The 24,863-nt window shown below is 42.0% G+C and overlaps 1 protein-coding gene across 1 annotated transcript in view; it reads left to right on the forward strand.

The window, feature by feature from the left end:
- ITGA9 (integrin subunit alpha 9) overlaps positions 1-24,863 on the forward strand; it is a gene marked incomplete at its 3' end in the record, with an annotated part of 228,236 nt that overhangs the window by 155,384 nt on the left and 47,989 nt on the right. The window contains exons 19-20 of the mRNA XM_081996300.1: positions 20,313-20,399; positions 21,823-21,902. Of these exons, the coding sequence (XP_081852426.1) occupies positions 20,313-20,399; positions 21,823-21,902 (167 nt within the window). The remainder of the gene's footprint in view (positions 1-20,312; positions 20,400-21,822; positions 21,903-24,863) is intronic.

Consider the following 24,863-nt stretch of genomic DNA (forward strand, 5'->3'; position numbering starts at 1 on the left):
CAAGTTGCAGAAAAAGCACTCTAAGCTTGCTGGCAGTGTCAATTAACGTGGTGTAGGGCAGAGACATATCTTTATTAAATCAGCTCAGCTATGGCATGAGACTTTATAGCAATAGTATAAAAATAACATATATAACATAATAATAATAATAACAGCAGCAGTATCCCAGTATGTACAGCATTAATCTCCCACTGCTCTGCAAGGGCTGGCGAGAGTCTATCAGCTAACCCCATTTCTGCGCTGGTTACAGAGAGAGTAGGTCAGGAAATCCCACTGCTGACCATTTCCAGCCATGGATTGTTCCTAAATTTCAGACAGGCTCCCAGCATCCAAAGCCAGCTGTATGTAACATTCCGGCTGCTTCTCACAGCAGCTTTTGCAAGCAACAGCTGAGTGAAGTTAGTGGGGCCGGGCCAGGGCAGGGTGAACAGCAAGGTTATGGTTTCCTCAGGCGCAGTAATTTCCCCTGAGCCCTTCATGAGCGTGTACCTGAAACTCTGGTCTTGAGTATGAATATTGCCGATAACCAGAGTCATGCTGCTTATGGGCTCTGGGGTTTTTCTTCTGACAAGTAATGTGGTACCTCTCTTTCTGGGTTAGCAGGGGGGCCGTGCAATTTGGATACAAACTCTTTCTTCCTCGCTCCCAGAGTGCTTGCTGGCATCTCTTGACTAAGGTTGCCCAGAAGAGCCACAGATACAGGCAGAGTTTAATTTTTTCCAAATTGGAAATTCCCTTACGGCGGTTTCCCATACTGCTCATACTGTCTGAGAGTCTTAAGGCTGTCAGGGACAGGATACTGATAGGGCACAAAAGCCAAAGACACGTGCCCTCTTTTGGATCCAGCTGTGCCATTGGAAGCAAGTTTAGGTCCCGAGTGTTCATTAGGTCTCTTTTTCCAGCAGTTACTGCCCCTTTGGATCCACTGGCAGACAAGTTAACATGATCAGTCTGAATTCACATCCAGCTGGTTAGCAGAAACCTTTTAAATTAGTGGTTTGATTTAATCCAGCTGATTTTTTGTGGATTGAGTTGGACTTGCTCCTGTAAATCACTCTGCCAGAGGGTCAGATGGGAGTGATGCCAAGTAGCATGGAAGCTGTGACCCTTGTGCTGATACAAGTGCATCTGGAAGATTGCCCAAGCCATATATCACTTACGTGAGGGGATTTGAACCCTTTTGCCAGAAGAGCTTTATATAACCAGGGCTTGGGAATATGAGTAGTGTGGCAGTAACCATGCCACATGCTGCCTCTCCATTTTTGCAAACCTAATGCTTAACTTCTGCTCCAGAATGCACCAAATGTTTCACATCCCTGGAGTAAAGTTGCCCAGTTTCTTAATTGGGAACAAAAAACACGTGCAGTTCAAGCTATCTGACTTCACTGTTTATTTTAATTTTCTTTTTCTGTGAATGTTCAATGAAAACCTCAACTTTTATGCTTCCCTAGGGATAAGTAAGGAGCAGGGCCTTTTTTAGGCCAGGGGCTGTTAGAGCCATCTAATATGACCCTGCTCTTAGCAGGTAGGAATTTTGATCCAAACTTTCCACTTGGGATTCATGTATCACTCCCACATTCAGGGAACAGGCATTGGAGACTGGGTTTAGTTGTGTAATTAGTACTGATTGGAGTCTTGTAAATTTTTCTCCTATACTCTAATTTATCATGTGTATCTGAAAGAAGTCTTTGTTATTTTTCCCAACAAATTAACTTGATGAATAGAATGAAAAATCCCTAAAGTCTTTTGGCAAAATCCAAAAATTGGAATAAATTATTCAGAAGCTGTGATTTTGTAGGACTTTAGATCTTGTTCTGCTCAATGTTGGAAGAGCCTACGTGAGTTTGATTGTTATATCCCATTTTCAGGAGCAGCTAAACACTTAGAAATCTCATAGCGTATAAGGTTCTAAAAGCCTAAGTGACTCTGGCACTGCAAAACCGAATGCAGCTAATTCCAGCCAGCCTTTAAAATCCAAGTTTTTGCAATCTTAAGCTACTTGCAGGGAAACAATGAGTTGCAATGGGGGATCATCCCACGCATTTCCACAGAAAGGAGCAGAAACTTCAGATTCAAGAAGACAGGACTCGATGACATGCCTGTTTCTTTCACGTGAGGTTAGGCAGGGTAAAAATTCATTTTGCAGTACAAAAATGTGGTGTAAATTTTTGTGAGGATTTGGGAAGGGCAAAGTTGGTTAGTTGTTTTTAAACAGCTTGCTATTACCAAACATCTCTGTTTTTAAGGACTTGATGGTCCTGGAGTAACATATGTGACCAGAAAAATTGAGAAGTTTTATGCTGATCAGGTGGGGCTGTGCTCTGGGTTACGTGATGTGGAAAGTGTTTGTCCTGGAAGTAGCTCGTCATGCCTCTTAATTTGACTGTTTACATATATATAGACATAGTGGTTTTGAGGAATAGCCTGGGATGCTTTGTGTGGCTCAGACTATTAAGGGAGGTTTTGTTTCACTGCCTAGCCCTGCTCTTCCCTTGGGTCTGTGAGGAGAATGGTTTTCTAAAGGAGGAACAGCTGTGTGGATGAATACAGTCATGTGAGATGTACTTTTTGTAGAGGCTAGAAGGCAGCCTGTGCTATAGCGAAGCCTGTTTACAGTGAATCCTGACCTACCTGCTGGTGTCCCACCCAAGGTGGGGTTTCACCATGGCTGGGTACTAGTGGAGGTCCTAGTTTCCATCCAAGTGAGGGAGGGAAAAGGAGATCCGAAGCATTGAAATTGAGACTTTCTCGAGGGCGTGGAGAAAGGCTCCCTGGGCCACAGGCGGTAGCTGCCCACCCCATTTTGGTCCCTGTGTGGCCCATAGCTCATTGTTCGAGCTGCTTCAGGAGGTGCGCAGAGTTGGGAGCCACCGCCACAGTTGCATCAGTGCCGGCCACGGGAGAGAGCTTTGGAAAAGGGATTCAGCTGCCTCGGTTGCTGAGATCCAGCCACCCGAATCTAGACTGTTGTCTTGATAAACTGCATTGCTAGGAGGAAGGGAAAAACCCTTCACAGAGGGTAGAGCCCAGTATACAGAAAGCTTAATACACTTGATCTTGGATATGCTTAATTAAAGACTATGCAGTCCCTATGGAAAGATCACCAGTGACTTTCCTGTCTCGCAGTGTCTCTCTTCGTTATCATATTTTGCTCTTAAACTCAGTGACTTGCCAATGTTTGAGGTGAGAAATCTATGGGACAGGGTTTGTCTCCTGTGTTCTTAGGATGAGGCTTAAAATTGTCCAAACTTTGACATCCTCTGCAAAACACTCGAGTAAGAATTGATTTGTGTGGCTTTCAGTGGCTTTCATTACAGCAAGAAATGGTGGTTTGTTTTTGTTGTAACTTGAAGTTTAAAATTTATCAAGTTTCGGGTATGAAAGGTCAATTTTGTTCTTGCAGGAGTTTCTTTTGGTCACTTGTCTTACAAGTGGCTCAAGATGGTGCCAGAAGATAAATGATACCCTGAGAGAAAAATCCAATAGAATCGTAAACAACTATATATATGTTTACATTATATATAAACAAATATATATTTACATTATATGTATAATATACATGTGTACCTATATATACACACATATTTACATTGCTTAGTCCTGTGGGATATTGTAGTCGCGGTGCTGTGTGGCTGAAGTGGTGGCAATTGCTGTCTTTCACCTAGTTGTTCAGATTTCTCCTGTGATGCTGGTAGGATCTATACATAAAAACGAAACTCTCTTTAATTAACCGTATTAGGCACAAGGTATGATCCTGCAGTCATAATTCAGGCGTAGCCTCTCTGAAGTCAACAGCAGGTTTGTCCATAGAAAGACTTAAAAAAACCCAGCTGCACAGTCAAAAAGATGAGTAAGGGCGTGAAGGGTTTTTAGCTGAAAGTCCAAGGAAGGGCCAGCACTGCTTAAGAAATCACAGGCTTCCCTTTCCTTGGGTCTGACACTGGGTCCCTGGGATTTTCTGACTCTCTTGCGAACTCCCTGGTTTCTCCTGGTGTGAAAGTAAAGTCACAGCCTTTTTTTTTTCCCCCCTTTCTGTCACCTCTCCCTCTTTCTTGCTCATTCTTTGCACTTGCCCTTACTTCAAAGACATGGCGGAAAAGCTCTCAAGAGAGCCTTGATTTCTTCTAGGCAACCAGGTGAGGCAGGCTCCCTCCTCCCAGAGCAGCTGACAGTCAGCGACGTAACCCTGCGTTCAGCTGGCATCAGTCTGCGTTCCTATTAGCAGAAGCAGGCATGTTAAACCCCCCCTTCAGAGGAAGCCTCTGGGCCCCAAATTTGTTTTTTTCTGGAGAAGGAGCTTCCTGTGGCGCTTCATCAAAACCAGAGGCGTTGAGCAAGGCAGGGAGGAAGAGCGAGAAGCGTTTCAGCTGGCTCCGTTGCAGGCTGCAGGGGTGAGTGGGGGGGACCCCCTCTCCGGGCCGTCTCAGCAGAGCCCCTGCCCAGGCAGGCTGCGGCGGACGCCGAGCCAGGCGCGTTCCCAGCCGGCAGCGCTTTCCCAGCCTGCCTTTGGGAGGAGGCCAGAAAACCTGCGCTTGACTTTTGGCCGTAACCATCTGCAGAAGAGTAAAGCAGTGATTTCCACTTAGCAAGGGGAAAAGTGGGAGTGCACTAAAAAGCTGGTCTGTACAGTAGAGCGGCACCTCTTAAAGTAAAGCCTTACAGGTGAACTGCTAAGCTTTTGTTTTAAAAAAAGAAAATATATACTCTAAAAAAACCTGTTTCAATATCCTGGTGCAGTAGGTAGTGGATTATACCTTTGCATTTCAGCGGTGTCCCTAGGTTATCTAGTATTTGTCATGTTATCAGGTTTTTCTGTTTAGAAGACCTGGTGCACTTTGTATTTGAATTTCTGAAAGAGAAAGACCAGAATCCCCAAACCTGTGTGTGTTTGCAAAAGGCATTTCCTGGGGTTTCAGATTTGGCTTTGGTTGTTGGGGATTATAGGTTGAGCTAAGGTATTAATTCCAGGAAAATACCCAGTGCCAAACTCATTATTATTGTTATTACCTTAGTATTATTCTTTATACTTGAAAATTACCACCAGTGAAGAAGCAGGAGGGGCATAATGCTTGATCTTATTGATTGTGTTTCCTCATCCAGTTTGGTTTTAATTTTCTTTTTAATTATTTGTGAGGTTTTCCATTTGTTTTTTCATTGAGCGATGTGTAGTTGATGACATTTGAATTTATTTCCTGAACTCGCTATTAATTTAAGCATATCATTGTAACACAAATGTATAGCAAATAGCTGTGTTGCAGTTGAGTACACCAATATTCAGTATAATTGATGCCTTACACACAGAAGGTTGTCTTACAGTATATGTGGGCATATATTACTGTGCTTTCAGAAATGTCACTAGGAAGTGAATGTTGGTTCATTTATTTGATTTCTGCCAGGTTTTTTTTTTCTGCTTTTAATTTTGAGAAGCATGTTTTGAAGATATATTTTTGTTATTATAGAATAATAATGTGTATAACCCATGGGCTATCTGTAATGATTAAAAAACAATATCCCTGTTAATGTTGCCATGCAACCGTGATTTAGTAGCGAGAGACGTGTGTGTGTGAGTGTGAGCACACATATACACACATCTACATGTGAAGTGAGATGAAGGAAAGCTTACCCCAGAGCCCTTTCTGCTCCCAACACTTTCCCTGTCTGATTTTTCCCTGGGTTATTGGAGAGCATGGACTCATACGCACAAGAATGCACTGCTGTTAGTAAGCTTATCTTAATATTCCTGTGCACAGATCATGAGGGAATAATAGAGATAAAAAGATATGTTCATCCACAATTTTTCTGAAATAAAGGTGTAATCAAATGTAACACACTGCTGACAGATTACAACAGCATATGTATTTTGGATATACAGGTAATGGTATGAAGAATATAGGAACATGCCAGTGTATAATCCTGGACATGCTTTTTTTTTTTACTCTCAAGACTAAATTTTCTTTTCTGGGCAATTGCATTATGTCTGGATAGCATTTAATCCAACAAAGTTTCTCCAGTTTTATAGACAAAAGTTTTTTTGGGGGGAGTAGCACAATTTAAACTACTGCCAAATATAGCTGAATGTGTATCAGAGGTATTTTGTGTAATAGCTTTTATGATTGCTTTTTAACTATATCACTGTGGAGTCAGAAACCTGATTTTCCCTTAGTCTTTATTTTCTTCAGGGTTTTACTATGTTTTCATATGTGGAACTTGACGGACATGGCAAGTACAAAGAAGTTTCCTTAGGCTTAGTAGTATATTAGTGTATGTACTAGCCAGTGTAGTGTTTTCAAAAGATGTGTCTTCACATTTTTATGAGCAAAGGTTTTATCTTCGTTGGCAAACTGATAGTGCATTACTAAGTAAGCACCATTTTGTAATGTTTTGGTACATGTGGATCATGGATTTTTCCCATTCTGCACCTAAGCCTCCATTTTTCTTGAAATCTTTCTTGGGTCTAACTTGAAAAATATTGTAGCAAAGCATGATTCGTAAGACTGGCAGTGGTGCACTGGGTTACGTTTTGCAGGTTTCCTTTTTAAGATCAGCCTTGTAATCAAGGGATACAGAGAAGAAACAAGTGTATGTTCAACCATTTTTAAGTGTCTCTTTTGTGAGTGGTGGTCTGTGTTGAATTTCCTATTACAGTTGGCTCACAGTCCAGTGGTCATCCACACATGGGCCTCTGGCTGCTTGGCAGAACAGTTGGACCAGAACAGTAAAGGTACAAATTCTAAAATAAAGTGTAAGGAGATGGGGAAGATGGAGTTTGATTAGATTTAGTCCAAGTTTCCAGCTTTGTATTTGGCTGCATTAATATCTCAGGAACCCTGATACTGTGGCACTTAGAGACAGCACTGGGATCTCACAGGAGAGGAGCGTCCAGACCAGTGCTCCAAACAGAGAGGAGGTTGCTGAGTCCATTTTCCATTTGCCTTGTGGATGGTGGGAGTTCAGCTGGCCAGCTTGCTTCTCAGTTGTTTTGTTCCTCTTGTCCTGTTGTTGGATGCAAAAGGCTGTTGCCTACATCATGCCAGGAAATGGCACTGTGTGCCTTTAGAAGGGGGAGCTCCACATCTCTTGGAATAAATGAAGAATGGTATTTCCAGTGATGGCAACAAAAGATTTGTTTTGCAAGGTGGCTACCTAAGACAGTAGCTGGGGAAGGAGTCTAGTAAATCACCTGAGTGGACTTAGGAGGGGCAATGAATTTTTTCTGCTATTCTGCTGTCTATGGTAGGAAGCAAACAAAAGAAAGGGGTGCTTCACACCACATCTGGTCTGTGCAACCCATGACACTGGTCTTGAAAAATAAGAGTATGAAATGATCTGTGTGGTTAGAATTCCCGTTACAAGTGATGGTTGCCATCCTTTCCAATATTGAGAGGGAAAACTCATGCAAAAGTAAATGGCTTGTATAAAAAATCTACTGAAAAGACCCCACAAACGTAAGTGTAACCTGCATGCGCTTGACTCCTCAACTATAATATCTACTGATGGTAATAACCTGTGGGGTACAAAATACCTGCTGTAAAGTGGCTGTGTTTGGGTCATTGGTAGTGTGTGTGTGTTACTGATTTTGACTCTAGGAAATAGTTTCTTTTACTTGGCTGCAAATACAGAGTTACCTTTTTATTTTGCACTGTGCCTTGCTAGTGAATGAGGCAATGTATGTGTGCATGGATATGTGAGCGTGTGTATGAAAGAAAGAAGCTGAATTTATTCCAAAAATGGTGCAATATGAATAGACGGAAAATATAAATACTTCTGACAACACTGAGTCAACTCAGGGATCCTTTATGTCCCTAATCCTTCTGCAACTAAGGCAGAGCAGTCTATTTTTTTAATCAAAAATAAACTTTCAATGGAATTGATGGAATATGTAGAACTTCTGACATTGAAGGATTGGGTTTTCCAGTTGTCGGCTCTTTTTTTTCTTTTCCTCAAGAGGAAAAAAAGTCTTAACTTTATTATTATGCCTTTTGATTTTTGTCTTCCTTTTTTTTAAATGCAGACACCATATATCTATCCATATGTATTTACAGAGCAAGGAGTATAGCAATAGGAGCAACACATATTTTGGAAATATCTGTGAGGTCAGATCTCTGTGAAGGTGCCTGATGTAGCATGATACTTTACCAGCTCTGATTACAATCATGATGTCCTTTCTCCCATTTCTCATCTGAGCTGCCCGTGGAGGTTAGTTTATGTATATGAGTGGAGCCAATGGATTAATCCCAGTTTGAAACCAGTATACTTTTGCCTGTCAGCCTCAGCTGGAAAATAGTATGACCAGTAGACCTCAAATGAAGTTTGATGTTAGCTTTTTTTCAAAAGAAATTTCTTTCTTTTTTCCCCAGTGACTGTACATAGTTTTGAAATGCTGCATGCAAAGAAGAGCAAGAGCGAGGGGCCTGTTTATTGTTTTAGCCAGAGAGTTCCAAGCAAGGAATTCTTTCTCTTTCTATTCCAAGCAATAATTACATTTTTCCATTATAGAAAGTACTTGTTATGTGAAAGGCACTTGTGTCTTAATAGAAGTTATGAGCCTGATTCTTTAGTGAAAATTACAAAGGACGGGTGAAACCTGGATCACTGGAATGGCTTTTGTTTGGTTTTATTAAACATTAATTCATACAGGCTTAGAAAGGTAGTAATTTCTTGGTAACAATAGACATGAATTACATTAAACTATTCAGTAGGTAAGTTGAGCTTGTGAAACTGTCTTGTGTTCCAAGCTTGATGTTTCACTACTTTGCATTTTTAGTATTTTTTTAATTGTGGAGTGACAGTAACTGCCCCATCCTACAAGCAGGCAACCCTTTTGTCCTCCCTCTCCTTGGGTCTCTAAAGAGGGGAAGTGACACAGCGAACAAGACAGACATTCAAGAGACTTCTGATCATAATACAGTCTTAAATGAAGTCATCTTGTTAGAAGTGCCTTGTTGTAGCTTAGCGTCCTTTAAAGGAAGGAAGGATGAAAGAGAAGGTTAATTTGCAAAAGGGAGAAGCCAGAAAGGGATCCAAGTGCAAGCACCGCTTCCTGCCACAACCTGCTCAAGATGGGTTTTGCTTAAATACTGCAAGGGACAGAGGGCTTCATCTGAATCTTTCCTGCAAAAAGAACACTCTTCCTTTTTCTGTAGAAAACTGAACTGACTTTGGGGCTGGTACTGATCTTCCTCCAACATTTCCTTGGTCATTCTTCTGTGGAAGCAGGCAAATGCCATCCCAAAGCCACCCCAGCCTAAGACAAGTGTTAAAAGCAAGGTGGAGCATTGGCAGAAAGTGGTTGGGGGAAGCTCTCAAGCCCTTGTGTGCTCCTCCAAAGCCTCAGATAGCAAAATGCCCACAAAATGGTGTGACAAGAGGCTTCCTTGGGAAGTTTGCAGTGCCTGCAGTCAAGGTAGCTGCTGGCCTCCTTCTTTCAGCCTCTCAGCTCACGTGGTTCCTCCCCGATGGGATCTAGGAAGCGTTAAAGGCTCGTGGGAGTAGGAGGGAAAAGGCAGTTTGAGCTTTGTGGCCCTGGGAAAGTGTTTGATTTGGGTTGTGTTAGGGAGTTAGAAAGGCCTTCAGGAGCCTGAGGTTATCCTGACTGGACCAGCAGACCCCTGCGCTGAGAAAAGAGGCATGAGTGCCAAGCCTGAGCTAATGCATCTTCCCTGGAGCATGGAGGTAGCTGCAGGGGCCAGAGGCCCAGCATGAGTTCCTGATGGTGTCAGCAATGATGTCACTTCTCAGATGCTAATTGCTGCTGCGGGGGGTGGGGTGGCCTCAGAAATGCAAAGTCGTCATTAAGAGCCAGATTCCAAAAAATACATATTTGCTCTGCTGAGAATTATTTTCCTCTGTGACTCCTTTTGTACCACTGCCTGCGGAAAGGATATAAAAGGAAGAATAAGGCTCTTGTCTCTATTCCAAACTTTTATGATACGTAGTAAAGACATCACAGGGAAAGTCCGGTGTCTCCAGCCATTACTCATCTGGATAACTCCACTGGGGACACTGGTCATCCGCCACTGTAAAGTAGGCTACCAACCTGTACTTGGGTGACACTGTATCAGTTTATCCTCCATAACAAGCTCTACGCAACTTAGTCATATGGCCCCCTGTGCCCAAATGTAAAGGGCGTTCCTTATGTTATTAGTAACACCCAGGTCATGCCTGAGGGTGCTCCAGAGGATGAGCATTGTTGTGTGGGCAGGTGGAATTCTGACCTTTAAGCTGCTTTGGCTCTGCTGGCAGAGTTCATGTAGCTGTACATTAACACATATGGAAGAGGGTCATACAGTCAGGCCTGACCAAACGGCTTAGTGGAAATGTGGCCAGCCTTGCGATGAATGAGGGACAGCTGACCAAACAGCTCTGTGGGGACGGTGGATTTTGGTGATGTTCCCTGCATTATTTCCTGTATCTTGAAGAAATTAAGTTCAGCAGTTCTCAGCAATTGGGGAAAAAGAAGGACTTAGGCTGTGTGGTACAATGAAAGCTGATGTAAGTCTAATTGGTCTGTTAAAAATGAGAGTTAATGTGGCAGCAAAGGAGGTGAAACTTCTCAGCGTGGCACCAAATCCCCCATTCCCAATATGGTTTCACCACCTGCCCTGCAGGTGCCTTAAAATATGGGAGAAGCAAAAACACATTCCATTTTGTTGACGAGTTCTGAAACTTGTTTTGGGGCTTCATCACTTAACGTGAGCTGAGCAAACAATTTCTGCTGCTTCTTCAGCTTCTGAGAGAGTGTGCTTTAAAATTCTGCTGCACTAGTTTTTCACCAGTTAAGATAAACGTTTATAAGAGAGAGAGAGAAAATAAGAATACTGGGAATATCCAGTAAATAGAAAAGTTTTTGTCTTTCCCTTTTTACTCAAAGATTTGCTGTGTCGGCTGGGATCGGTGAGCTCACGATCTATAAATAGGTTCCGTCTAGGGAGGAGAGGGAAGAGGCGGGAGGCTCTAATTAATTATATAGAAATAGTTGTTTTCACAAAATAAGCAGCAAATCCAAGGTATTTGAAGCCAGGCTCACTGGGCTTGGGGGTGGGGTGTGCCTACAGCATTTACTAGTGAGATCATGGAATAGGACAGGAAATCTCTCCCTAATGCCAAAGAAAACTCCTCCCCCCCCTTCTTTTTATGAAGCAACTGTCGAGGTTCCCCAACCCCCTTTCAAGCTTATTTTCTGATAATGAATCAAAGGATCAATTCATTATCAGAATACAGGTCCAGATGCCCCCCTCCCCCAGGTCTTTATATGCACATTCGGCTGCGTGCACGTCAGCGTACTCGGGTATGTGGTTTTCCATGCTCATGTAAGCGCAGGGATGATGAGGGTCGTCGCCAGTGAAACAGCAAGTTGTGGAGCTGCAGGATTTATGATATACGATATTCATATTTGCTTATTTGGTTTGTAAGGGGAATATCCATGTGTTGAAAAGTAAAGGAAAACTTTCAGTACCTGTGACACCTTTAAAATGGACCTTTGCAACACACACACAAAATCATTTTATTCCATTGTATAATTTGATTTGATACCCAATATTCTTCAATCATTGTATTCAAGAGGTTAGTTGGATGCTAGTTTCATGACAATGTCTAGCTGAGCAAGTCAGTATTGAGTCTGTATCTCCCTCTGTAATATTTTTTCTAGCAGGTAATGATTAACAAGAATTTTTACACTATAGTTGCTACTGCTGATGATTTATCATTGGCTTGTCCTTCATGTTATTCATATTGTTACTTGCTTTCCACCTGTGTTTGGAAATTATTTACAACGGAAGAAACCTGTGAAGCTTAGGCAACAGAGCTGTTATGTTAAAAGTAAAGCCTTCTTAAATGTCTTTCTGTCATGAACATCTTTTTCCTCCTTATGTGTGATTCTGTCACACACTGCTTTGGCAAGTGAAGAAGTGCATGTAGAAGAGTTTCTGAACACAAGGTGTTTGCTTGAAGTTGCCAAGTAAACCACGTTTCAAAAAAATGGAACAAAACTCATGAGATTTTCACTCTAAGAGCAGGAACTCTGTAAAATGCACATAAGAATGCTTTTAAAGCCATGCCCACCCATGCCAGACCATTGCAGTCCATCTTCAAAGCTACTATCAGTAGTAGGATTATTTTTTTTCCCCAGGTTGCATTGCATACGTGCAGCTCATGAGAGGCCCTGTGGCCTTCCCAGGTGGCCCAGTGCCACCACTGTATGCCACCGCTGCCGCCTGGGAAGCTGGCCTCAGGGAAGCAGAGTATCGCACCACCACGCTCATCTTTCCCTGTACCTTCCTCTGTCTGACCCCTGGTTTGTGCAGTATTGGGAATTGCGTGTTGATGGCAGTGGGTGTTTGGAACTTTGTGCATTTGTAACTCCTGAAACAGATGAGCAAAAAAAGGAAAACCAAACCCCAAAACTGCTGGCTCAGTTTGTGAGATACTGAGATTTCCAAACGTAAGCTAGTTGCTGATGCCTTTGGCATTGGCTGTGGGCTGAAGGAGTTGGGGACGGTCTGTGCATGGCAGGGTCCGGCCCAGAAACGCAGAGGAAATACTGTCTGTTCAGGTAACAGAGAATACTGCTGACAAAGAGGAAAAGGAGATGTCAGTCTGCTGGTCGTACGAAGAAAACAGAGGCCCAAAGGGCTTTCAAGGATGATAATCAGAGCAACTTTTAAGAGGTATCTGAGGTAGATCAGACCCACCATTTTGGTCATTTCAGATAATTTTTACTTGAATTACTGTTACAGTGCCAGGAAGAGTTCCCAGTCAGTAATACCACTGATCCTCTTTGTGTTCTTGCAGTTTTAAAATACCCAGCGAAGCCCCATTTTGGAGGAAAGCATGGTATCTCTGGAATTTTCTGTTAGAAAAATTGAGCTGTTGTATGCACAAGAAGGGGCCTCCAAGATTAAATTACTCTGAGTTGCACTTGTGCTCAGTCATAGGGAAACAGCCTGAGCCAGTCTTTTTATTTGAAAAAAATCCCTGAGCTTTCCTGAGCTCAGGGATCCCTAATTGCTCTGTATGTGTGGGTAACTGTGACCCGCATTCTTTGGTGACCTCAGTTGCTGTGAAAAGGAAGTACATCAGTGTGCTCAGGGGGTGGCGATTAAATTAATCGACAAATCTTCATATCTTTGAAGCCTCAGTGAAGACATGAAGAGGATTGTGAGTCAGGGAGTGATAAGGGTAGGAGCAAAATAAAAATTATGCTCTCAAAACCCTAGAGCAACCCACAAGTTGTTGATAGTATTACTGAAGGGCTTAGACCAAGATTATGAAGAGTGATTTGAAGAAGTCTCCTCAAACCTCATCAAAGAGGTGAGCCTTTATTTTAGGTTCCTGACATGGGAGGTGTTTTTGCTACCCGGCTTTTCTAGCTAAGTGCATAAGAAGATTACCAGCTGTGAACAAACATATGTTCAGTGGTATTTTCCAAAAGTAAGAAGCTCTTAAAATGCAGGTCAGGTCTATATAATTGTCCTGTTGGTTGGAACAAAACATCCAGATGTTCATCTAAACTCTTATTTGGGAAAGTGTCCCTCTTCACCAAAAGTACAAATTGGAATTACTGAGGTATAAGTGTGTGCTTTAAGTCTGGTTCCATGATGAGAATAAAAAATGGTACAAATTTAGCAAAACTGTTTTTTCCCCAATGCCTGATATAAGCCTCTACCTTTTGTGCAGGTCAGAGAACCCACATTTCCAAATAACTAGTGAGGAGAGTTAGTTGTAAAGTCTATATACTGGAAAGTATATAGTAGGAAGATGCGTAGTACCTAACTTTTGAGACTTGGCATAGCATGAAGTGGACAGTGCAAGTAGCCCTCCTTTGTGATATTTCTTAGCTTCTTTGGTTTAGGACTTCTCAGATGAGGATACTGTTCATGGTCCCCTGTGGTGTCAAGTGTAATGGTTCACAGACAGGCGTTACAGAACAAGAAAAGCAATAACAACAAGAAAAGCAATAACAAGAGTGTGTGCTCTGGCAACAAGTGCAGGGTTCGTCAGTATTCACTCTTGTCATTCTTCTTTGTACCCTTTGGAAAATGTGCAGCAACATAAAAAACCTTAATAAGTTAAATAAATTCTCAACATCTTCAAAACAGGAATGTTCTGCCAACATATTATCAAGGCTTCCAGGACATTTTCTCCTCTGTTCCAGAATATATGTGCTAGTAGCCAGGACTTGCACAGGAGACTTTTTTCCCATCTAAACAACAACAAAAATTTAAATTTACTATAGCTAAGGAAAGGGAAATATAAGCTGCTGGTGAATGTATTTTCTAACAAGTTGGGTTTTTTTTTCATTCTAAAAAATATGCAGATTATCTTAATTTCTGCAATGAAGATATTTTCAGTGCCTTTCACTAGTGGTTTTAATCCATTAAAAAATAACAGCTAATCAGGAGAGTATTTAAAAGGGTGAGGTCAACTCTGGCACAGATAATCAACAGTATTCAGAGCAGTACTGAACTTACCCTAAGTTCAGAAATTAATATAACTTTCTATTGACTACCTTGGTATGATTTCATTTAAAAAAATATCAGAGCCATATCCGGCACATCCTTTTGCAAGTTTGGTATTGCTCTGTTGCACCTCCCTGTTGACATTTCGGCTGTAGTATCTACTAGTAGCTTGTGTGCTTGGGAAAGCAGAAAGCTAGCAGGCCATAAATGAGTGTTACGAGAGCTGAATTCACACCTTCTCTGTGAGAGCACTGGTAAGTTCAAAATAACACAAGTGGCCTATACTTTTATATTCATTTGATTTTGCTGATAGTCGTAATTTGGTAGAAGAGTCATCAGATAGGTAAAAGGCTGGGACTGGAGATTGTTGAAGGGGATTGTTAATGCGCTGGGGGAGATTATGTAAGGAGATGCTTGATGCTTGCAACCAGTCATGGGTGGGGATGAGGGATGGGAGCAAGTTGAGGAAGCGTGCTGATGACTGTGGGTTGGGGCCAACATCAGTTCAGGGGAGTTGTTCTTCTGCCTTTGGGGAAGAAATGAATGACTCTAAGGGTGGGAAAAATAAAAAGATAATATGATTATATGAACTGCCAGATTAGACTCAGGAAGGTTAGAGGCTTTTGGCTGGACAGAAGTGAGGCAGAGGAGGGTCAGGGTGTATTGGCTGATCAATAAGTCATCACATACAAGTTATACAAGACTCTCTTGGGGAAAAAAAACCCATACGTGATCTGATTTGAAAACAGTCAAGGTGAAGCTGAGGAAGTTTCAATATCCTTTTTTGGGCTGTGCCATTTCATGTATGATGGAGGTTTTGGTCATCAGCACTTAGGAAGAGGGAGTTCAATTAGGAGCAGCATGTTGCTTGGTGTGTCAACATGAAGACTTTTCCCAGAGACAGAGTCTCTGACCTGTGACTGTTTTTTATCCAGAGCCAGGCAGCCTTTCTTCCACCGGCAGTTCTTTCTTACTGTTTTCTTAATGCATTCCCTTTTCATTCTTCTTAAGTCTTAGATTTGGCGGTTAACCAAGTTGAAAAGGACCCTTCAAGGTCAAAGTAAACAATATTTAAGAAATCTTCTAAGAATGTTTGTTTCAGGAGGAGGGGGGACAAATGGCAGCTGTCTTTGAGCAGGGTTTGGTTCTAATAAGGGGCCTTTTGCAGGATCATACCTAAAGTCATCTGGTCTTTCGCTCCAGCTGGCACTGGTCCTACCTTGGTACCATGAGAACATTGGGCCCATCGAATAAAATTAAGGGAAGACATGCTTTTGAAATGCCAAAATAGATGCAGTGAAAGACTTACTTGGTATGACCTGTTCTAGTGCTGACAAGCTATTTTCTTACTGATAACCTACCTTGTGTGGCCTGAAAAAACATGTGGTTCTCTTGCAGTCCAGTCAGGATCTCTGTGATAGGAAAAGAGCAAAATCTGGAGTAGTTCAATCTTTTACATCCCCAGATAATCAGCTAGGTGAAGTCAGCAAAAGGATACTGCCTGTGAATTACTCCAGGGTAAGATAATCATCCCATAATCAAGCATCCCGTCTCTGTGGTTGAAATGCTTTACTCATGTTGAAACACTTTCTAGACCAAGCTGCATGCATTGTTTTAAGCATTCAGCTTGATCTAGCTTGTTTACCTGTCTCTCAAAAAATTACTCTGTGAACACCTTCCTTTATTCTGGCAGGTGTCTGAGTTGTTTTGGGCAGTAAGGACTTGACTGCATGTAGTGTGTGGGTTAGGGACAAGAATATGAGGGGCCATTGCTCCTAGGCACATCCCATGTTGTCAGCCTGTAGTCAGATATACTTAGACCTCCCATGTTCAGCAGTTGCCCACTTCTGCTGAGACAGGTACTGGCCAAAGAAGCCCATGGAGGAGACAGCTGGTGTCCTTGTGCAGACTGTGTGGTGCACCACATGAATATCTGAAACAGCAGAGATGGGAAGAAATGGTGAAGAACATGAGCATTGCTGAAATTTCTCCTCTTTTAAGTCTTAAAATTATCAAATAGCAACATTCCCAGGTAGCTGCTTCTAGGCACTATATTAATATGATCATTGCCAGCTTCCTGCACTACTTAGTTGAAATCACACATAATATTTACGCTTCAAAACACTTACATCTAGAAGTAAGGCCATTTTGTTACATCTCTGCTTATACCCCTGATCACATACCCTAGGGATTATGTTTGACAGCATTATGCTACAGGATTTACGTTGAGTTTTTGTTTCCGCATGTACCCCTTCTAATGGAGTTAGAACTTGACTGTTTCATTGCTCATGTTATAATTATCAGGAACTTTCCTTTCTGCAATAAAGGACTTTGAGAAACAGATTGTGAGCCAGCCTGAGCTTCGTGTTTCTCATACCCAGGTCTGTGTTTGTTACGCAGTAATAGTACAGCTATTTGGCTAATAGCTGGCCATTTATCTGATCAACTCTCCTAAGAATATGAAATACTGTGAAATGTTTCAGAAAGAAAACAAAGTTTTCCAGATAAAGCTTCACACTGTCTCGTTGGAAGGGAAACTTCCAACCCCTTTGGCTATGTTTTCTAAGCAAACTAGAAACTGCTATGGAAACTCATGCAATAAGCTGAGTTCTCAGCTGGGTTGTATTGTCATAGAGAAGCATTGCACACTAAAAGCGTTACCTAACGTCAGCAAAGAGTGGCATCCAGAATTTCTGTAAGCCCTGAGTTGTGTTGTTTCCATTCCCTATTTGTTAGATAAGACAGCACCAACCCTTCAGCCTGTTGGAATAGTGTGAAAATTGAGTTTATTTAGTGCTTACGGAGTACCCATGTGTTACAGAGCTGAACACCATAGGAAACCCCATGAAGAAACTCTTTTCTCTCTTTCCAAAATAGTCCACTGCAAATAAAACCTGAAAACCAGACAGTAAGCAGTGGAGGAAAAACAACATGTTTACTCATTAGCTTAGCTTTTCCATCCTAATCACAGAGCAAGGCACGGGGTCCATGGGAGAAGTTTTCTGGGTAGCCTGTGTAATTTAGCAGTGTGTGGAAGGCTGAATCAGTGTGGTGCAGGCAAACTTATTTCTGCTATTTCCTAGCATTGAACAATTTGACTTTGCAGCGTTAATAGAATCATAGAATATCTCAAATTGGAAGGGACGCCTAAGGATCATCGAATCCCACTCCCTGCTCCTTGCAGGACTACGTAAAACTAAATCATATGACTAAGTGCATCATCCAGATGCTCCTTGAACTCTGACAGGTTTTGTGCCATGACCACTTCCCTGGGGAGCCTGTTCCAGTGACTGACCACCCTCTTGGTGAAGAACCTTTTCCTAGAGTCCAATCGAACTTTTTAGTAATGTTGTATTAATATTAATCGTTAAACTGGATGGTATGCTAATGAAGCCAGAAGGTCATTCAAATCAACCTTACTGCATCCATTAAGCTGTTGCAAGCAATAACAGCAAAACCACCCAATGCAACATTATCTGTCATTTACTTAACAGGCCATTATAAAACAACTGGCATCTGCCTGCCTACTGTCAGGGCTGCAAAGGCAGGCAGCCACCAACATGCAAAATGAAGAAGTACTGCACTTCTTCCATTATCAAGATGAGAGTTCTTTCTGTTATCCTGTTTTTTGACATCTGTGAAGGGATATGGCCTTGAGGAGAGGAGGCAGCCTCTTGGGTCTGTCTGGTCACTGTCACCACTAGACAGCTATGTAAATAGAAACCCCTCTTGAATGAACAGAGGCTGGGAGTTGATGAAAGAGAGTTCATAGGTTGCCACAGTTAGACAGCAAGGGACATTTGAACAACACAGAACCAAGAATGTTCCCAGAGGAAACAGCTGTGAAATTTTTCGTTTGGTTGCGCAGCTGCTCAGAGTTTGTGTTCACTTGATCACTCGCATAAAACTCGAGAACCGCCCAGATTGCCGAGAGGAAAAGGCAAGTAAAGGGGATGCTTCACCCATGAAGCTCTTACTCTGCTGCTTTGTGTTAAATGGAGGAGAAAATCTAACACAGCATATGAGGATGGCAACTTTGGATGACTGAAGCTAGATACTTGATTTGGTGGGCAGTGACATCTTTTGTATTTCTGGAAATAGAAGCCTACTGAAGATTGCAAGGAAACAAATCCATAAAGAAGCTGAATGTGGAAGTCACTGCTCTGGCATTTGAATAGTACTGGAGTAATATCATGCCATGAGGCATCTCCAAGCATATATTGATTTTCTCCTCATGTTATTTTCTTTTCATATGAAACCTGTGAAATACTGTCTGAGTCAGATAAGGTGGCATTAGGTCTATAATTTTCTATAAATGTGTGCCCTGATTTGAATCATTATTTTGAAGGTAAAGGATATCTTGTCTTTCAGGTATTACAGGAAGCAGTTAAAAGATCAAGTGTCTGAGTGCTGTCATACTCATAACTAGGTTAATGTCTGTAGAGCACTAATGTTGTGCTTGGGTCAGAACGTGAAAGGCAGAGAGGCATTTCCTGGGGTGCTTATAGCCTGCGCCCATGGTTCAGGAAGCTACTTCTGCATGTGCTTGTTCCAGTGAGAATGGTACTCATGTAAATTTTAAATGCAAATTTAAAGCAGAACTCATGTTTGAGGTGATTTGGGAAATGTGCATAAGGAAACAGAGCCTTGGCTTTGCAAACTGCTGTAGATATGAAAAATAGATCAAATAAATAGTATTTATGATTCCTGTAGCTAAGAGATTCTCAGCTACATGTCTACAATAGAGTTTATTTCTAGATTCAGATGTCTAAATTTAGGCATTCATATTGTAGCTGCACAACATCAATACGATAGCTCCAGTGATGATCTAGTCAATACTAGGGCCTAGAGAGGTGTTCAGCCCAGTCTAAACTAAACATCTGCATTTGGTCTGCTGATCCATTTTCTACATCCATTGACTACAACGGGAGCAGTGACACCTAGATCACAGAGCAGTCACTTGCTGTATAGGCACCTGGAAGTACGTATCAGATTCTGGAGCTGAATCCCACTCCTAAAGTTTAACGAGGTGAACTTGTCCACAGTGGCAGAGCATAAAACTGTTCCCTGATAATCTGGAGATGAAGATGTGCTAACCTGGGCCAAGACACTTATTTTATGGAGTAATGAAACACTCGTCCATTCAACAGAAGTATTTCTGTTATTGTAGTGGCATCGCCAGTCAAGCAGGATAAGGCTGCTCTAACCTTTTTCATTTGTATTATTGACATGTTCATAGTCTTTCAATCTCTGGAATGAGGAGGGGCTCATCCCTCTACTTTATGTATGCCACCATTGTATCACTAAAGAAAGTTGGTATCCGTACCAATGTGGCTCATCATGTGGGCCAGAGAAAGAGATCGGGGCAGTGAATGACACCAGGACCAGATTAAGATTTTCTCTAGCATCTGTGTGTGGCATGGCTTGGTCACTGTCGCCCAACACAGTTCTCTCGTTATGATACTGGTACCTGGAAAGACTACCTTGGGGAACCTGTATGCTGGAACATTCGAAAGCTGTCTTTTAATAAACAGAGGGAACAACTGATGGTCTGAGTTATCCAAGAACTTGGGCTGATCCCCTGACTTGTGTGTTTAGTCATGCGGTATTTCCCGTGGTCTGTATCTTGGAGTAACATTCTGATGGTTGTCTTCTTCCCAGTGCTGGTCTGAGGTGCAGTAAGGAAGTGCAACACTGCACTTTTCTTTGTTCAATGAGTATTAGTTTTCTCAGAATAACAGTGCTATGATGGGAAGTGTTTAGTTTTCTATGATACTTCATCACAATGGTATTTCTTAGTAATTCTCCTCTTCTCCCCAAATCTATCATCTCATGGTCTTTTTTATTTTCTTACAGGAGGAGCTGGGCATTGCCTGTGAGTTGCTGGAGTCAGACTTCCTCAAGTGCAGTGTGGGATTTCCTTTCATGAGATCGAAATCTAGGGTAATGTTGTGATATTTGCATTTGCAGAGTGATGGTCCATTCACCTCTTTGTCTCCAAGGAGTGGCTGGAAAGGAAACTGCTCTGTTAAATGTCTGCGACTGGTACTTTCTGTAGCTTTCTAACCCAGATATCTAAGCCTTTCACAGTTACAGTGGGTAGCTGTCCTCTTTCTCACCAGATAGAGCCAATGACAGTGCCCGGTGCACTGCAATACGATGCTGTTGAAAAATTACGCAAGAGTTGCAGCTACAAAAAACTTACATATTTCATCTGCAGAAAATAAGAAAACAATCTATCTTATTTATGTTGCCTTGTTCTGTTTTTATTTTTGTCTTCTCTCATGTTAAAGTGCAACTGACCTTGTACGAATTACAATTATGATTGTAATTGTAATCATTGTCTTAATGATTTTTTCGTATTATGGTTTCCTGGTAGCTTTTAAAGAGGATTGTGTTCGGTAATAGAAGATGAACTCTGTCATAATGTTTAGAAATCCAGCTGGGTTCTTTCTGTCACTAAACTGAGCTGTGCAAATAACAACACAGAAAGGTGAGAAGATGAGGAATAACTTCAGGATGACCTGAAAAAAATGAGTCTGAAATTTTTCAGAAAATTTCAATTTCAAAAACTAATCCTTTCCATTTGAATTGACATAGCCTTTGAACCAACATGAAATGTTTTGGTTTATGTGTTTTACTGACTGTAACATGCTCTTCTGAAACATTTGAAAATATTTTAAACGGAATGGAAAAAACAAATGCAGTAGCAAAATATTATCTGAAATGTAAGAATTTCAGTTGTTTGCTTCAGAATGACATAGTTTTTTTTCAGCAAGCCATTGAAATTAGCATGAATTTGGAAACTGTTTTGCTTGGCCAAAAACTGTTTTGGAGTTAGGTAGAAAAGTTGTTGCATGGAGAACTTAATATAGTGCTACCGTGGTCGTCAAAGTAGATTCTCCTTTCAAAATTAGCACCTGATTTTATCCATTATGCTAGGTGGCCTGAATGCTGCTTTAGCTTGTGCCAGTTGCTCAAAGTCTCTGTGCAGGTCTATGGCATGATCTTTATTCCCCCAAAAGATCTCTTGACCAGCAAGATTGGTGCTGAGGTAGTTTCAGGTAGTGTTCCCCCTATACTGGAAGACTCTTACCCTGGCAGATGATCTCCTCAAGAAATATCTTTGAATGGCAATTCTAGTAAATGCCTTTTCACAATGAAGGAAAAATTGGACTCTCTACTATTTGGAGAGACATAATTGCTAAGATTTAAAAGCTAATCTACAGTAGAGGAAGCTCTCTTACACGTATCAAAATATGCTACTTTTGTACAGCTAGACTAGTAAAATATATGTGAAGTTTCAGAATAAATAAATTTTGAAACAATAAATGGTGTCTCTAAATACTGCTTTTTCTTTGCGCAGTATGAGTTCAGTGTGATCTTTGACACAAGCCACTTGTCTGGGCAGGAAGAAACACTTACCTTCCTTGTCACTGCCCAAAGGTAAGAGAACCATTGTACATCTTGATGACTTTGATATTTTTTGTTGCATGAAGTATGTATTGCATATGCTTGCCAGTTGTGTGGTATTAGTTGTAGACATACGTATGTGTAGTAAATGCGGTTAAATTACTGGGACTAAATGCATGTATTTTGATAATATAGAGGAACCATGTGATGCAGCTTCCTGAAACATGAGGTAGGATCATACTTAGGCTTTCTTTGCCAAGCAGTTACAATTCTGCAGGAGTATTTCGTGTTCCCTCAGTCGGAAGGCCCTTGTGTTTCTGTGCCCATCCCTGTGGGCATTGTATCAAGCTCAGCTCAGCTGCGGTTGATGATCAGCACCAGGCAGACCCATTTGTTCCAGCATTTGAATGAAATAAGCATGCTTGGACGCAAACCAAAAAAGATAAATGCTTTCATCAGATGGTCAGGGATCTCACTGACAGTTTCCAAAGTTGCATGTCTATTTTTTTTCCCCCCTCTGGATCCTTCAGTGAGCTATGACAAACTGCATGAAACAGCTGAATAGGGTACTTCCCCAAGGGCACTTGCAGCAGGCATTGATTTAGGGTGATGCCAAGTATGCGTGCATAGGGATTTTATTTCAGGCAGAATAAAAGTTGTGACACAGGCTCTGTCCCTTCTAAGATGATATGCCACAAACAAGCAGACTCCATGAGTGATTGTCACAAGCACTGTCAGGGTGTGTGGGAACTGACGGTAGCACAGCTACATTAACCTGGGCCATGAACTGCTCCTCCAGTGTCCTGGGTGTGTGACTGCTTCCTGCTTCCACTTGCTGTGGGAGTGAGACACCTTCATACCCTCCCGTGTCAAAATCAGGATCTACAGCCTGTATTTTCCTTCCCAATTTGATGACACCTCACTGACCGGCTGGAGATGAGACATGAGATGTAGCAGTTGCCGAGTGGCTGCTCTTGTAAGGCATAGTACTCCCCTGCAGTAACAGCTGTAGGTGGGAACAAGGTTCTGCAGTACTTGGGGCTGGTATGAAACACTGACAGTGAGACTTCGCATCCGAGAGGCAAGACCATGTATTTTACGTTCAAGAAGTTTATTCTCTGTGAGAAGTTCGTCGTGCATTCAGATGACCCTGTGATGCTTCTAGGTCAGGGAGGTGTATCAGTATCTGCTAGGTGAATGTCAGCGGGTGCAAAGATGGGTCAGCACTGCTTTAATTTTGCCTAGCCAGTGTTTTCCAGATTGTACCGCCCATTTTCCAGCCTTGGATAGCAAAGGGCTTTCCTCTGTAACCTCACTCCTCAGATTTCTGTGCCCTAAGGAGTGAGAAGGGTTAGTCAGTGCCTTTAGGTGGAGCAAAGACATAAATAGTGGTTTGTACACATAGTGCGAATACTCAGAGGGGTTAAGAGAAGGTTTCTCATTTCAGAAGGATGGGAGGGAGGACAGTTGTGTTTCAAAGGATTCAGCTGAACCTCCAAAGACAACAGTGCAGGTCCCAGTGCTGACTACCCTCTGTGACTTTGGGCAATTGCTCAGTTCTTTTGCTGTCAAAGTGTAATAAAATCTCTCTACCAGAAGAGTTGCAAGGAGCCCTAGGGTAAAGTCAGCGATAAGGAAATAAAGAGGGAGTGTTTGTGCTGTGGCCAGACTGTGCTGAGTGGGGACAGTTTCCACACAAAACTGGAGCTAGTCTGGCAGAAATGGCTGGACGCAGAGAAGTGTCAAGGGAGAGTAAGTATTGCCCTTCAAGTGGCCACTTAAGCCTGTCCCTTGAAGCTGCAAATCTGGCAGTTGCCTCTGTAACAAGAGACTGGTTCAACAGTGGAAGAAATCAGTTGGTGAAATAACTAAACATTACGTTACATTTACTCTTTGTGTTTAAAAAAAACCCCAAACCCTCTACTGTGCTTCTTGGCGTGAACAGGTTTTCTAGACCTAGATTCACTGAGCTATATTCTGCTTTTCTGACAGTACCTTTGCTCCATTTGAAACAGATAAGCACATACCCATGAACCTTGTATGGAATTCTACTTGCTTATTCTGCTTGCCGCCATGGTATCTTGGTATTTGTGTTGGATGAGAAATGTCTCCATCTTGGACTCTTCTCTGGGCCTATTCAGAGGAAAAGCTTTTATTAAGCTTGTTTTTTCCTGGGACTGAAAGCTTGTGGGTTTTTCCATCTGGGCCATAGTTTTATTAGCAGGCATGGCCAATGTGTTGGTTGCAGAAAGCTGAGCTGTATCTGTGCATGTATGTAGCCAGCAGGCTCTGTTTTTGTAATCTGAGCAACTCATCATCTGCATGGTATCACTTTGGATGTTACTGCCTGCTGTTGCCTCAGTGATACTGTCCTTAAATAAATAACAATCACATCTTTTGTTTTGCCAGTTTGATTTGTGAGTAAATCCAATAAACTGCAAGGCAAAAGAGATTCCAGAGTCACTGCTGAAGAAATTGGGAATATATATATCTTTCAAGATTGTTCTTGTGTCATCCACCAAGCAGACTCACCATTAGAATTAGAATAATTACAAGTTAGCATGTTGGACATGCATTTCAGGAACCTTTCCCAGACTTCATACAAAAGTGTTCACACTGAAATAAACTGACTCAAACGAGAAATGATTGCTCACTTTTCTCTTTCCTCCTTCTGCTTTTGACCATTTGAGGCCACTGCCTTTGAAAATACAAAGTAGAAGTGCTTTCATTTTGGCAACTGAGTACAGGAAGAGAGGATGGAACTCCTGAGAGTTTACGGCTGGTTCAGTATGAGGGGCTTACCCTCAAGTTGCTTGTAGTGGCACCAAATTGGTGCTGTGGTACAATGCAGGTACGGTGAAAGCGCAGTTTCATTTACGGAGTCAAGACCCGCTGTGGGGTGTGTGTATCCCTCCCAAACTGACATACAGTCAGGCTGGGAGAAAATGAACCCTTGCACTGGAGTCTAAATGTCCTTGTTTCTCTCCACTGTGA

This window comes from Phaethon aethereus (genome assembly GCF_964289735.1).
Source record: "Phaethon aethereus genome assembly, chromosome: 2".
Lineage (NCBI taxonomy): Eukaryota > Metazoa > Chordata > Aves > Phaethontiformes > Phaethontidae > Phaethon > Phaethon aethereus.